This window comes from Gopherus evgoodei, chromosome 2 (genome assembly GCF_007399415.2).
Source record: "Gopherus evgoodei ecotype Sinaloan lineage chromosome 2, rGopEvg1_v1.p, whole genome shotgun sequence".
Taxonomy (NCBI): domain Eukaryota; kingdom Metazoa; phylum Chordata; order Testudines; family Testudinidae; genus Gopherus; species Gopherus evgoodei.
In genome coordinates, this window is record NC_044323.1 from 177,554,896 (window position 1) to 177,569,628 (window position 14,733).

At 41.1% G+C, this 14,733-nt stretch overlaps 1 protein-coding gene across 1 annotated transcript in view; it reads right to left on the reverse strand.

The window, feature by feature from the left end:
* Positions 1-4,706: 4,706 nt before the first annotated feature.
* Positions 4,707-14,733, reverse strand: part of EEF1E1 (eukaryotic translation elongation factor 1 epsilon 1) — a 31,204-nt gene continuing 21,177 nt past the window's right edge. Inside the window, exon 4 of the mRNA XM_030552378.1 lies at positions 4,707-5,402. Coding sequence (XP_030408238.1) covers positions 5,262-5,402 — 141 coding nt within the window. The 3' untranslated portion in view covers positions 4,707-5,261. The remainder of the gene's footprint in view (positions 5,403-14,733) is intronic.

Below are 14,733 nucleotides of genomic sequence, written 5' to 3' on the forward strand. Positions count from 1 at the left end.
CCTATACTGGGAAGTGTTGTGTAATCTTTGTTATAGATGTTGCAAACTATGCCATCTATAATTAATAATGAGCTTCGTCATCCTGTTCTGTGATAAAATCAGCAAGAGAAGGAATTTTCCAAATCCCTGTGAGGATCTCTCAGTTCACCCAACATCATTCTGTAGGAGTCCGCTTCCTCCCACTTCGAAAAAGCCACAAAAGAGGCTCACTGCTGATCCCAGGGGATCCACAGGATGCCATTCACCTGGGACCCTGTTCCTCAGAACTTCCCTCATCCTGCATTCTTGGTAGTTTTGCTCCACTGGGATTGCACCAGGGAGACTCTTGACTAACTGGTCTCAAAATCCTTAGGGAGGTGAGGGTTAGAAGATGTGCAGAAAAGGTAACAGTGTGTGTGATGCTGACAGACCAGGTGCCAGCTCATGTCAAGGCCCCTAGTTCTCAAGTGAACACTGACATACATAGCTGGAACCAGTCTGGCTCACATATGTTAGTATTGTTAAAATAGGTATTAGAGTTCTACAAATATATTTAGACTTCATGGAATGTTTGTAAGTTGACACATAGATAAATCTCACTTATAATATTTGTATCCCATGTTACAAGGTAATATGTAAGTGTTTGATCTGTAACTGTAAATCACCAGTCAGGAGAGAAGCATTACCAAGTGTGAAATACTAGTTTGCCATAGGTTTTTCTCCCCTGCCAAACAAAAGGCGGCCCATCAACACCAGACAAACCATTGTGGAACAGAGGACAAAAGACTGTTGATTCCCCCACCCCTCCCCTGATGAAGAGGAGAGGTGCAATTGAATTCCTCCCAACAGCTGAACTTGCAACTTTAAGCAGAAGGGAGGGAGGAATAAAAGGCCCTAACAAAGATAAACTATCTTTGTGCTGCTTGGACGCTGGGGGGCAAGGATTACTAAGCATAAGCAAGAGATCCCCAGTACTTGGCCTGGGTAAACCCTAAAGGACAATAGTGCTTGCTTATTATAGCTTTTATTACCTTTTGAAACTTAAGACTGGAACTCATTTGTATGTATATATGTTTACTTGCTTTAACCTCGTAAATAATTTAATAAATCTTTAATAAACTGTCTATAGTTGTGACGTTGCACACTATATGATTTTATGAAAGTATGCCGATGAGTGTGAATATAATGTAACTAAAATATACTTCATGAAAAAGGTCTCTTGTAAGGTATCATTACAAAGCTTATCTACTGAGTGTGGTCATCCTATTTGTATAAATGTATCATCACTCTTGTATCTGAAACTAGAAATATGAAATATAACTATGAGGGCCTATTGTAATTATGCAAAGTGTGGGCCATTAATGGTGGTTTGGAATCTTGATGGCTCCCATCAGCCAGGACAATTGACTGTGGATGGCTCTATTGGCAGGCAGGCCTTCCCGTGAGTCAGGCTGGGAGTAATGAAGGCTTGGGGACTTACAGTGACATGTGATCATGTCACCTGAACTGGAATCCATCTTTAACCTGGTGTTTTTCCATTGAGAAGGATGGGTAGAAACCCAAAGGGACAAAGGATTCTCGCCTTGTACAAAAGATATATAAGTGGGTGGAACAGAACATGAGAAATCCCCTAGCTCCCACCTGAGCTGGAGCAACAGCTGTACCGGGGAAAGGATTGTGCCTAGATTAGGAAGGCATCCAGTTTGTCAAAGAAATTTATTGAAACATCTCTGAGGGTGAGATTTTATCTGTATTCATTTTTATTACTGTACTAGGCTTAGCCTTGCATGTTTTATTTTGCTTGGTAATTCACTTTGTTCTGTCTGTTACTTGGAAGCACTTAAATCCTACTTTGTGTATTTAATAAAATCACTTTTTACTTATTAGCCCAGAGTATGCATTAATATGGGAGGGGAGAGGGGGGCGGGCAAACAGCTGTGCCTACCTCTCTATCTATCTTATAGCGTGAGAACAATTTATGAGTCTTGGCACATCAGTTGGCAGCCGCAAGGGGGTTTTTGTGATCCAACCCGTTACAATAATATTAGCTACAAGCATTATATTTGGTGGGAGATATAAGGTGCAACTGACCTGAGGTAAGTGACTGGCCCTTTGGGACTGGGAGTTATCATCAGATGTTCAGCTGCATGTGCATTCTCTGCGTGCTGTCCCAGCTCTGCGCAGATAGCTGGCAGAGAAGACCTCGAGCGAACCGCCCAATGGCCATAAAATCCATTAAGGTGCAAAGGCGCATGGTCACATTTATTGTCAGTAAAGCATGGTCCTAGCTCCCCAGATCAATGTCTACAATTACACTAGCACATGTATGCCCGTGACAATGGATGCAGTTCAGTCAGTGGCGAGACTTTCCACTGCCCCTTCAGCTGGACAAGGACACTCCCTCTGAGATACATCTTTATACCCCAATACAAACAAGTTACATATCCTCTTGACGTATCAGGGTATTACCATCTGACATATTAGGGTGTCACCCATTGCCTTACATCTGTAGGTTCGATCAAAACATCTCCAGCCATCATGCTGTCACCCTGACATCCTTAAGATGGGGCCGCATGTTATTGTTATCTTTGGGGAATGTGTTTATCAGGGTGTTCTGGTACCACCCCTCTGGAATGTGCTTGAGAGAGGGTTTTTGCAATATCAACCTTATGCTTGCCAAATTCCGTGAGCAGGGACTGCCTCTTGCTCACAACTGAACTCTGCTTTATATCAGCAAGGTTTTGACTACTTTAGCCCAGGCCTCAGACCAGACCTCATGGGCTTACATTTCAGGCCCTCTTCCTACTACAGGAGTAACCTGAATGTTGCTGTCAAGCATCAGAGGGATAGCCATGTTTGCTGCTTTTACAGATCCAGACTAAGAGTCCTGTGACACCTTATAGACTGACAGACGTTTTGGAGCATGAGCTTTCGTATCGGAGCATGCATCCGACAAAGTGGGTATTCATCCACGAAAGCTCATGCTCCAATATGTCTGTTAGTCTATAAGGTGTCACAGGACTCTTTGCTGCTTTTACTGAATATTGCTGTGATCTTCAGTGTAAGAGACCATCTAACACAAAGGCAAGTTTAGTTGGGTGGCAAGATTGGAAATCTGGCCTTGATTCTGATCTATCAGGCAAAATAGGCATGTGCCTAGGGATACTGGTGTTCTAGGGGCACCTAAAAGTTAAAACTGGGTTAAAAGTATTTTTTTTTATGGAAAAACACGAAGGTCAGCTATAGGCAGGGGGGACACTGAAGATGCTGTACCTGAGGATGTGTAAGATGTAAATCCACCCCTGATCGGACTTACTCCATGTTAAGGCTGTTAGTAGTGCTTGAGGAGTTCACACTTGATAACTGGTGAAATTTAAGTATAGAACTCACAGCCAACTTCGGGTTTATGCCCTGCTTCTTAACAGTCTGCCCTGAGGTTGGTACTCATGCTCCTGAACCACTACAGGACAACTTGACAGTATGGGACCAGAGTATCCCTCTAGTTCTACCCTGAGCGCAGCACTGCTCCCCTATCACCCAAGAGGCATACTTATTTCAAAACTCAAAAACTGCACTCCATGAGGCAGTACCTTGAGAGAGCCCTTTCCTAGTGGGGGTGGGGTGGGGTGGAGGTGGTGTATTGAAAGCATTTTTCTACTATCTAGCATAATTTTAAGAAATTGCATATAAAAAGCTATATTAAAAATATATGTTACAAAATGAAGGAACACTGAAGTTAAGAAATGCCAAAATTAAAGTTTCCAAATAATGTAGGATATGCATTCTGGTCCAGATTCAGATAGAACTGTAGAAAATAAATTATACGAACTGAACAGTTGTTTCAGGAACTATTTATAGAAAAAATGGACAATTGCCTGAAACTATGCAGAAGTTAGGCAATGTTGGGCAATTAAATTATGCATCTCAGTGCAGTAATAGTGCTAAGCATTTCCATTTTAGATCACTAATTTCCAAAGACATGGAAGAGCCACATTATTCACTAACCCACACTATTCAACAGAGGTTCGAATAAAAAAAGATTTTAATCCTACTTAAAAACAAAAAACACATAGAATACTTTTTTTCCCCTCCTTTTTTTACCCACAGAAATTAAATCAATGTGAGTCGAAAAATGACTTTAGTAAAGTACCCTATTATTGCCTTAGGGAAGTTGAATGCATTTTTAAAAATCATGTGTTCAGAGTTTTCAAAACTTGTATTTCTTTTTGGGTGGAAATGTGTAGACATTCTGAAAAAATGCATAGTGTTGCTTAGGCAGATTTTACACTTCTGTAACTTTTTCAAATTTAAAAATGTCAGGATTCATTTTGGGGAAAATAATGTCAAACTTAATATGCAAACCAAAAATTAACTATTGCTTCTACATGGTCAGAGTCTAAATTCCTTTGTAGGCCAACTCACATTAATCAATGCAAATGATTTTTTAAAAAAGCTTACGGACACCCCCCGATTTACGCAATCGTTCCATTCTGGAAAGCCTTGCATAACTCAAATTTTGTATAAGTAGGAAACATACCTGCACGTTATGCAAAAAATACCACAACTCGGAAATCCTATTTCTGGCTTATGGAACTTTTCCCGTAAGTGTGAATTTGCATAAGTCGGGTCTGGCGTAACCCAGGGAGCGTCTGTATTTGAGTTCAGATATTTTAACTTTTAATTTTATACCAAACAATATTTTAAGAAATAAAAGTATCGCAACCAAATTAAGACAGGACTTTTAAAATAAATTTATTAGATCACATAAATATTGTTTGCAACTGATACATTATTTGTTCCCTTTTTCATGTCCTTGGCACACAATATAGCTCTTACCATAATATTTACAAAACTAGTGTAAACATCCATGGAAAATAAAATGAAAATAATGAAGTGCTAAGTATGTAGTAGGTCAATAAATAGCAAAATGGAGTGAATATTGAAGGACAAGTTGTTCATTTATCTTATATTAAAGATTCAGCTATTACATGGGTAAAAGAATAGTTCACTTAAAAAAATAATTTAAGAAGATTAAAACTTGATTCTTGATTCCCATTTTTCACTACTGTTGCATTTTAACAAAAACTATACCATTCTTTTATGCAGTTCAAAACTTAAATGATAGTTATTCAACGCAATTTTATTACTTTAGGCATCATCTGTTTTGGTTCACATAAGGAAGGTTATACATCTATGCTTACAAGTTAGTGGTTTTGAAATCTAGACAACCGTTCCCATTTTTTCAATTCCCAATCATCCTTCCAATATGGCACGGAAGACCCCTAATGGGGATTAGTATAGAGTCTATTCTTCATGAAGACGATATTAGACAGATGTTGCCTGATACCTGGATAATGCTGAATGTGATTAAACCAGCGAGACACATTAAGGTATTTCTCCTTCTCCTGCACTGTAAGCTCAGCCTAAAGAAGGGAAGAAATACAAGATGTTAAATAATCATATCCTATTAACGGAGAAACATATGATAAGTTACAGGAATAAAAAGTAGTTTTATAAAGTCAGTTCTTAAATAGGATGAAAAATTATGACAGTCTAGCAGTGCAGTCCACTGATTTTATATTTTTTGGTTGTGGAGTTTTAAAACCATATGTTAGCTTTATGGAAGTCTGAAGATTTTCAACCATAATTTGCATAATTCAACATAAAACAGAACTGGAGGCTCAATTGTATGGGTTTAAAGCAGAGATTACAAAGCATACAGGCCTGGTTCTTGTTCCAGTACCTCTAGGAAAGTGAAGAAAGGCTGGAATTTTGCATGTTTAGCAAGAGATTACTATATAGTATCCTTAGGAAAAGTTCTGAAAGACATACAAGTGATCCTCACTGTTGAGCTCCAGTCTAGGAAGCTGTCTGTTGAACTGCAGTCTTGCATCTCAGGCCAAATGCCTCGTTTACATTTTTAAAAAGCAGTACTGAACAGACGGATGGACTGTTTCCAAGTATATTCAAGACAGAAATGAATTAAAGGTATGCTTCTAATTTTTTTACCGTTTGATCTAAGAGCTTCAGCAATAGTTGCTGGGTGTGGTTCAACAACTCTAGAAAAGTCCGTAAATGCAACTGTCACATGCAACAGTAACTTATTTTCTTTAGATGTACTCAGATTACTAGTATCCAGGACACAAGTGGCATCATTCAAATCGTCACAACCAAAAGCTATAGACTGAGGATCTGTCCACATTAGAAATATAACCATGAATTAGTAGGGTTGTCTGCCATGGTTAGAAGTGCATATGTGTAGTAATCTGCACCCTGGAACTAGCCCCTAGTGCAGTTGTGATGAAGTAGCACAGAACGATGTCCTGGGGAGAGAGATGGCCAGTAAGAGGGGGCTCAGAATCCACGTGACAGAGCCCTGTGCGGATACAAATTTATATCTGTGAATAGGAACCGGTATCCGCTGAACTGCAGGGCTCTCTCGGGAACCGCAGTGGTGAAAGGAGCAGAACATGGGGCTGCCAATCCCAGGAGCCAGCGCCCCATGCTGGCAGCTTCTCCTGTGAGACTGTACCACCCTCAGCCCCATTCTCTGATGCATCTGTACAGACCCCAGACAGGAGAGACAGTCATGCAGACAGCTGCGTGGAAGGAATGGGGCAGTACAGCCAAACGGGAGGAACTGCCAGTGCAGGCTCCTGGGAGTGACGGCCTCATATTCTTTCCTTTCACCACCGCAATTCCCAGGAGAGCTGTTCAGTTCAGTGAATACCGATTTGCATCCACGTAGAGATGACAGGGAACTGGGGAAAAAGCTGTTGGAGAAGGAGGAGAACAGAGATATGAGCCAGCGGATTGACAGAAGCCTGGGTAGGAAGGGAGGTGATAAAAGGAAAGAAGAACAGGAGACTAAAGTAAGGGATTCGGAAGTGAGAAGGAAAAACAAGAAAGTTTTCATGTCAGAACCATTGGGGGAGGGAGGGAAGAAGACCTGGGTATGTGAACAGGCAGACACTGTTAAGAGAGGGGAAGTAGAATGAAACTCTCTCTCTGGTACATCTGTAGATTTTATCAAGGGGAAAAAAAACCCTGAAAGGAAATATAATTGAAGGGAAAAAAAACCAAAAACAAAAAGCTGTGTTTGATGAAAACAGATCCTGAAAACTAAACAAGAAGCCACCCACAAAAGATCTAAAGTGTATGAACAGAGAGAATGACTGTTTGAACATCTATTGAAGGAATACAGTTCAAAGATGCCTAACGGACAAGTGAGGGCCGCTAGGGCCTGCTTGTGGATAAAAATCAGTGAAAACGCATACAGCCACAAGAACATCAAATCTAAGGAACACTTCGGCCATATCTACATCTAAAATTTTGCAGCGCTGGTTGTTACAGCTGTATTAGTACAGCTGTATAGGGCCAGCGCTGCAGAGTGGCCACACTTACAGCAACCAGCGCTGCAAGTGGTGTTAGATGTGGCCACACTGCAGCGCTGTTGGGCGGCTTCAAGGGGGATTCCGGGAACGCGAGAGCAAACCGGGGAAGGAGACCAGCTTCGCCGCGGTTTGCTCTCGCGTTCCCGGAGCCACCCTGCAAACCGCAGGGAAGGAGACCTGCTTGCTCGGGGTTCCGGGAACGAGAGAGCAAACCGGGGAAGGAGACCAGCTTCGCCGCGGTTTGCTCTCGCGTTCCCGGAGCCACCCTGCAAACCGCAGGGAAGGAGACCTGCTTGCTCGGGGTTCCGGAACGAGAGAGCAAACCGGGAAAGGAGACCAGCTTCGCCGCGGTTTGCTCTCGCGTTCCCGGAGCCACCCTGCAAACCGCAGGGAAGGAGACCTGCTTGCTCGGGGTTCCGGAAACGAGAGAGCAAACCGCGGCGAAGCTGGTCTCCTTCCCCGGCTTGCTCTCTCGTTCCCGGAACCCCGAGCAAGCAGGTCTCCTTCCCTGCGGTTTGCTGGGTGGCTCCGGGAACGCGAGAGCAAACCGCGGCGAAGCTGGTCTCCTTCCCCGGTTTGCTCTCTAGTTCCCGGAACCCCGAGCAAGCAGGTAAGGAGAACCGCTTGCTCGGCGGTTCGGGGAACGAGAGAGCAAACCGGGAAAGGAGACCAGCTTTGCCGCGGTTTGCTCTCTCGTTCCCGGAGCCACCCTGCAAACCGCAGGGAAGGAGAACCGCTTGCTCGGCGGTTCCGGGAACGAGAGAGCAAACCGGGAAAGGAGACCAGCTTCGCCGCGGTTTGCTCTCGCGTTCCCGGAGCCACCCTGCAAACCGCAGGGAAGGAGACCTGCTTGCTCGGGGTTCCGGGAACGAGAGAGCAAACCGCGGCGAAGCTGGTCTCCTTTCCCGGTTTGCTCTCTCGTTCCCCGAACCGCCGAGCAAGTGGTTCTCCTTCCCTGCGGTTTGCAGGGTGGCTCCGGGAACGAGAGAGCAAACCGCGGCGAAGCTGGTCTCCTTTCCCGGTTTGCTCTCTCGTTCCCCAAACCGCCGAGCAAGCGGTTCTCCTTACCTGCTTGCTAGGGGTTCCGGGAACGAGAGAGCAAACCGGGAAAGGAGATCAGCTTGATTACCAGAGGCTTCCTCCTTCCACGGAGGTCAAGAAAAGCGCTGGTAAGTGTTTACATTGGATTACCAGTGCTGGATCACCAGCGCTGGATCCTCTACACCCGAGACAAAACGGGAGTACGGCCAGCGCTGCAAACAGGGAGTTGCAGCGCTGGTGATGCCCTGCAGATGTGTACACCTTCAAAGTTGCAGCGCTGTAACTCCCTCACCAGCGCTGCAACTTTCTGATGTAGACAAGCCCTTCAAGTCAAAGAGAAGCAGGAAACAGGACTGCAAGAGTGGAGAGGGAGTTACTACCAAGGAAAGGAAAAGTTGATTCTCCTCTGAAGTGACACAGTATATCGTTCTCTCCTGTTCTTGTTAACAACAATACATTTGGTACTAACTGCACAGTGTATACAAGCTCACAAAGGTTAATGAGTTGGTAACCTACAGTTTATTATTATAAGTAGCAAGTCATTGGTAATGTTCTATATTATTTATGCTCCTGGTATAATTTTTGGGGTTTCCTTACAAAGTTCTAAAGAATTAAAATTATCCCTTTTGTCTTGGTTTGCGCCTCTGCCTCTCCTTTCAATTAGTATAGCCTTGCCTAGCCAGGTCACCACAAACGTTCAACATTTTTAAAGCGTTTTCAAGTAAAGACCTTAGGGTTATTGGAATAATCTAGTTGTGAACATAAATTAACTGGCCATGGGAAGATGAAACTGGAAGGAGCTTCCAGGGCCATTATGCTGACTTTACGTCCTCCCTCCTTGGTGCTTGTGTAGTTGCGAACAGGATTTATTTGTGACCAGCCCATCAGTAAACATCTTAATAATGAACAGCTTTAAAAGCTGCCTCAATGTATGTCTGAAGACTGGAGTAGACACACAGCCAATCCAGGATGAGGACTACAGAGGTGAGCTTTACTCCACTTTTGCATTTGACTGCAACCAAGAATTATGCAATGTAAACAAGAAACTGGCCCAAGATTCTCAATGAAATCTAATTACCATTACATTTTCTTTGAAGCCAAAGGCACGGAAGAGGCACTGAAATTCTGACTGTACTGCTGATTCTTCACTGTCTATCCTCCTTTCAGTAGGATTAGGATTTCTCTACAATCGTCCCATTACTCTCTCTCTCTCTCTCTCTATTATATATTTTTTTTTAAATTACCCTTCCTAGAACCTCTATTGACAGCTTAATTTCCAGCATGCTTTAAAAATGCTCTATTCCCTCTCCACATCCTTCCATATTAACTGACCTACTAGTGAGGCACTCGAAAATTGATTAAGCCCAGAAAGGTAGACAGCAATCTACTACAAAAGGACCAAAGAAGATCTTTAGCTGAACCTGCCATATCAGACTATATATGCACGTACAGACAGAAGCTTGTTTTCTTCTTCCAATCTCTGAATAAAAATTAGGTGGGTGAGAGTGACATCTATTCATTCTAAAAATCTTTTAAAATATAGTGACCAGAACAATCAGTTCAATTCACTAACTACGCATAATGCTTCCTTTGTTTAATGAGTTTTAAATCCACAGCATATTGTGATAGTTTTTTCACCTTGTGTGTCCAGCAAATTTAAGGCAGTTTAACACAAAAACCTTTTAATTTTTGTGCACTTTCAATTGCATTTCCATCCAAAAAGAGCTTTACACAAATCGAAAGTAACAAATGAGTCATCTAGTAAATAAAGAATGATTCATTCACCATTTTCTAACATAATAGAAAATTGAAAATTAAGTATCTGAATAAATGTAGATTAAGCTATATAACTGCTAACAAATATTTGCTGAGCTACTGTATCCTCCTGGTTAGCAAAGAGCCGATTTTAGTATAAAGGCTATACTTTAATTGCAAAGCAACATGTTTTAATGGTTACCAACCAATTAAAAAAAAAAACAAATCAACCTCTCTGAAGAAGATAACTAAAAAATACAAATGGAAAACATGATTAAAGTTGATAATTTAAATCAATCCATGCTGGCCAGAGCATATGTGAGTACTATGCTAGAGGAATGTTCCAGTGGGATATTGCTGTATCTGAAGATATGCCCTCATAGCATCTGAAGACTGATTGTTCCAAGTTTAGTTTAGAGCTGGAAGCCACATGGAAGATATGTCGACTCCAACTTGCTGGAGAATAGGAGCAAAGAGGGAAAAAGAAGGGATAATTCTGAATAGTTTCAGTAGCTAGAGTCTTCATCTCGTAACAGTCAATTTTTGGGATTGCAAGTGTTGGCTGTAACACGTACATTTCCGCCATAGTGCTCTATCATAGAGCCGTACTGCACAGAACTGGAGTAAGAGATGCAAAGATAAGAGGGCATGGGGATAGTAAAAATACCAGAGGTTGAATGGGGTGGGATAGGAGTAGGGAAGAAGAGTAGAAAAGAGAACATTTCCTCTTCACAATATTGATTTTCCAGAACTGCTTTGCTGAATTATTGTAACTCTGAACTAAGCCAAGCACATCTAAGAGCCCAATAGTCCTTTCAGCTGCTTGAAAACAAGTAGATTTTGCAGCATCACTTACAGCAGACACCACTCTTCTCTAGATAGAGGAACTCACTTGCCAGAAAGCAAACATACTATTGCCACTATATTTCTGCAAAAAATTCAACAATTCAAACTCTAATCCCCTTTTCTGGTCCATCCCAATTTTGTTGAAACTTAATTAGCAAGCTCGTCTCCTACTGGTGCAGAAAGGTGAAATCAGCTCTGCATACTGCAAGTGACATCACTGTTAGAAGTACACAAACACTTACATAAGAACCCATTTTTTCTGCTGCACTAGAAAATTAAATCAGCATTATCCACGTAGAAAAGAACAAAATTGGTAAGAGAAAAAAATCAGCTTTTTAGAGACCTGACAAACCAAAAAGTGAAAGCTATTAAAAGTAGAATAGAATGGTCTTAATTAAAATACCCTGTAAAACTGCCTGAAGTTCCTCATATACTGGGCACTCAATGACATGCATAGAAAAGACGCCACTGATCCCATATGATTGTCCTAAATATTCAGTGTAGTTTGACACTGGTACCCAATATAAAGAGCAGCACAATTTACAAAGCAATGAAGAGTATGGCAAGAGCAATGTGTATACCACACTGAGGCCTTACAAAATTCAGTATTTAAAATATAAAACGTACTGCAACATTCTGGAGTAAACTATGGTATTTTAGTAGCAGCACGGCAGTTAAAATATGTCCTTTTTTAGTAAAAATCTACTTTTAATGTGGAAGACTGGGCCCTAAAATATGGAATTACACTGAAATTTAGCAGACAATGGGCCTAAGATTCTCTCACACCAGTAACTCCCAGATTTGAATAATTATTTTTGATTTACAAAAGTGAAAAAGCAGGAGGATTAGTTCTACTAGGGGCTGTTTAGCAGAGTGAAAAAACAGAAGGCAAAAATATCTATTCTGAAAACGAAACCCTTTTGTACTCTTAAAAAAAACGGGCAAGATATTTTACCTTATTTACATAATGTACTCTGCTGGTGCAGTATATTAAAAAAGCACTTTGTGGCATGCTCTAGTTTTTACTCAGATCATAACTCTTATGTTAATTGCTTAGAGATCATCTCCACGGCATTTTTACAACATTTTGTTATAGATGGCTATATTCTGTATTTCCTCATTAAATTAGAGAATTTCCTCAAGTTAAGAAAAGCTGCTGTTCTGCGATTAAAATAATTATCTGCTATTTAAGCAATTTTAATAGCAAACAAACAGCCACTCAATTTAAGGATTTTTTTAAAGGAGGAAAACCCTTGATATTTCTATGCAGAGCTGATGAAGGCTCACCAAAGTAGTTATTATACAATGAGCCTAGAATGAGTCTTTAAAAGGACTATAAATTACATTCTTCAAAGGGTATATAACTTCAATGGCACTGTCAGGGGCGGCTCTAGGGTTTTTGCCGCCCCAAGCATGGCAGGCAGGCTGCCCTCGGGGGTTTGCCTGCGGAGGGTCCGCTGGTCCCGTGGCTTTGGCAGACCTCCCACAGGCATGTCTGCAGGAGATCCTCTGAAGCCACGGGACCAGCAGACCCTCCGCAGGCAAACCACCGAGGGCAGCCTGCCTGCCGCCCCCCCAGCGGCTTGCCGCCCCAAGCACGCGCTTGGCGTGCTGGGGCCTGGAGCCGCCCCTGGGCACTGTGGTTATAGAGAAATTCTCACCCTCTAAACTCTGTGGGCAAGAGAGTCTCACCAAGTTGTTTACGTACCGAACCCTTTAGCATAAGGATATCATGAGAGCTCAAACACTTGTACAAATTTAAAAGTGCTTAGAAAAAACAGAGGGAATGGTGGTGGTGGGGGGGGGGGAGGGGAATAACAACTTGACAGTATCTTACTGGTATGGCTTGATAAGACACCTGACAAATTTAGCAATACTTTGATTAAAAAAATGCAATATCAACTTCAAGTCAGATCCTGCACCAAATTCAGCAAGACTATGCTTCATAGAGAGCCACTACATGCAACAGTAAGGATTTATAGGCTCCGGCTCCTAGCTTTAAATAATATTTGTTATAACAGAATACAGAAGTAAAGGAAAAATGGTAATTATGTGTTATGGCTATTTTATCTCTTTTTTAATTTTTAATTAAAAGTCACAGAGTCATCAAGGGCAAAAGTCATGGTGATCAGTAAAACATCAAGAATCATTAACGTTGTTGTGTATCCCCAAATAACATTTATTTCCCCGTTTTGTGTAAATAGATGTTAAAGAGTATTAGCAAATAATTTCAACTCAATATTAAGACAAGATGGAAGTTTATTAATGGACATTGAACAATATTTTGTTCAAAATATGAACAATAAATGCTGGATAAGTAGTTCAAATATTAATGAACTTGAATTGGGAACTGATTTTTCCTTCTTATACTAAGTTTTTCAGTCAAACTTAAGTTGGGGACCTGCATGTAAGAAGGCCACCTTCCCAGTTTATTAGATAGAATTCATATTAGAATAATTTATTTGATCTGAACTTGTTTATTTGACATGAACCTGATACTCTGATTGAAAATTTTATAGTTTTATTTTTGGTTAGACAGAAAATTCTATGTTAAGTTCAGAGGTCGTTTATTGTGTGATGTATTTTCTTATTTTTATTTTTTCATTATGGGTGATTAATGCAGTTTATGAACTGGGAGAGTAATCTTAAGTCTATATCTTTATCTCAGGAAACACTATGATGTTAAATAGAACTAAGCAGATATTTTACTGATTAGTCCCCAAATGTCCTCATATAGCATAAGCACCTCAGTTCTAACTTACAGTGTACAGATATAAAGGTTGTTTCCACATCAGAGACAATTTTAGTAAAACTAATAACCTATGGAGGAATTAAAGTTCTTACTGAAAGCTCATTGACTGTCCTTTCTGCACCCCAGCAGTACTGCTAAACTTCTGTTTTCTCTGGAACCCATGATTTAACTTATAGACTAACAGACGTTTTGGAGCATGAGCTTTCGTGGGTGAATATCCACTTCCTCAGATGCATGTCAGATGCATCTGAGGAAGTGGATATTCACCCACGAAAGCTCATGCTCCAAAACGTCTGTTAGTCTATAAGGTGCCACAGGACTCTTTGCTGCTTTTACAGATCCAGACTAACACGGCTACCCCCTGATATATGATTTAACTTGTCAGCTCTACTCTATTTTTCACCATATTCATCTACCCCCACAAATGTACTCAAAAAATGTCTAAAAACATGAACTCATGACTCCCATGTAAAAAACAGAGTCGTACACAGGATTGGAAGAGACTTCTTGGCTCAGAGAGTGAGGGGATATCAAACTCTTCACATAAATGCACCATGTGGCCAATTTTATAAACTCAGATTCTGCAGAACCCAAGATTTTATTTATATGTCAGTTTCTAAACTTCCTGGTTGCAAAGATAATTTTTAACATGTTAAATGAAAGTAAAAAGATGATATATAGTTTTCACTGGTTTGCTAACAGCCTGAAAATGGCAGATGCGAACACCACTTTCTTCATTCACCTGATTGTAGTGTTAACTCTACAATAATTTGAACACTAATATTAAACTGTTTAATTACTGACTGTGTTAGCAAATAGGGAGATGGGAGGAAATTGGAAATTATTGCCCATGGGGAATTGCAAAGTGAAGAAAAAAAGGAAAATGAACAAAGGCACAGGGAAACGGAAGAGGAAGGGAGAATATGAAGCAAAAGCAAAAAGAGTAGACGTATCAGCAGTGTTAAA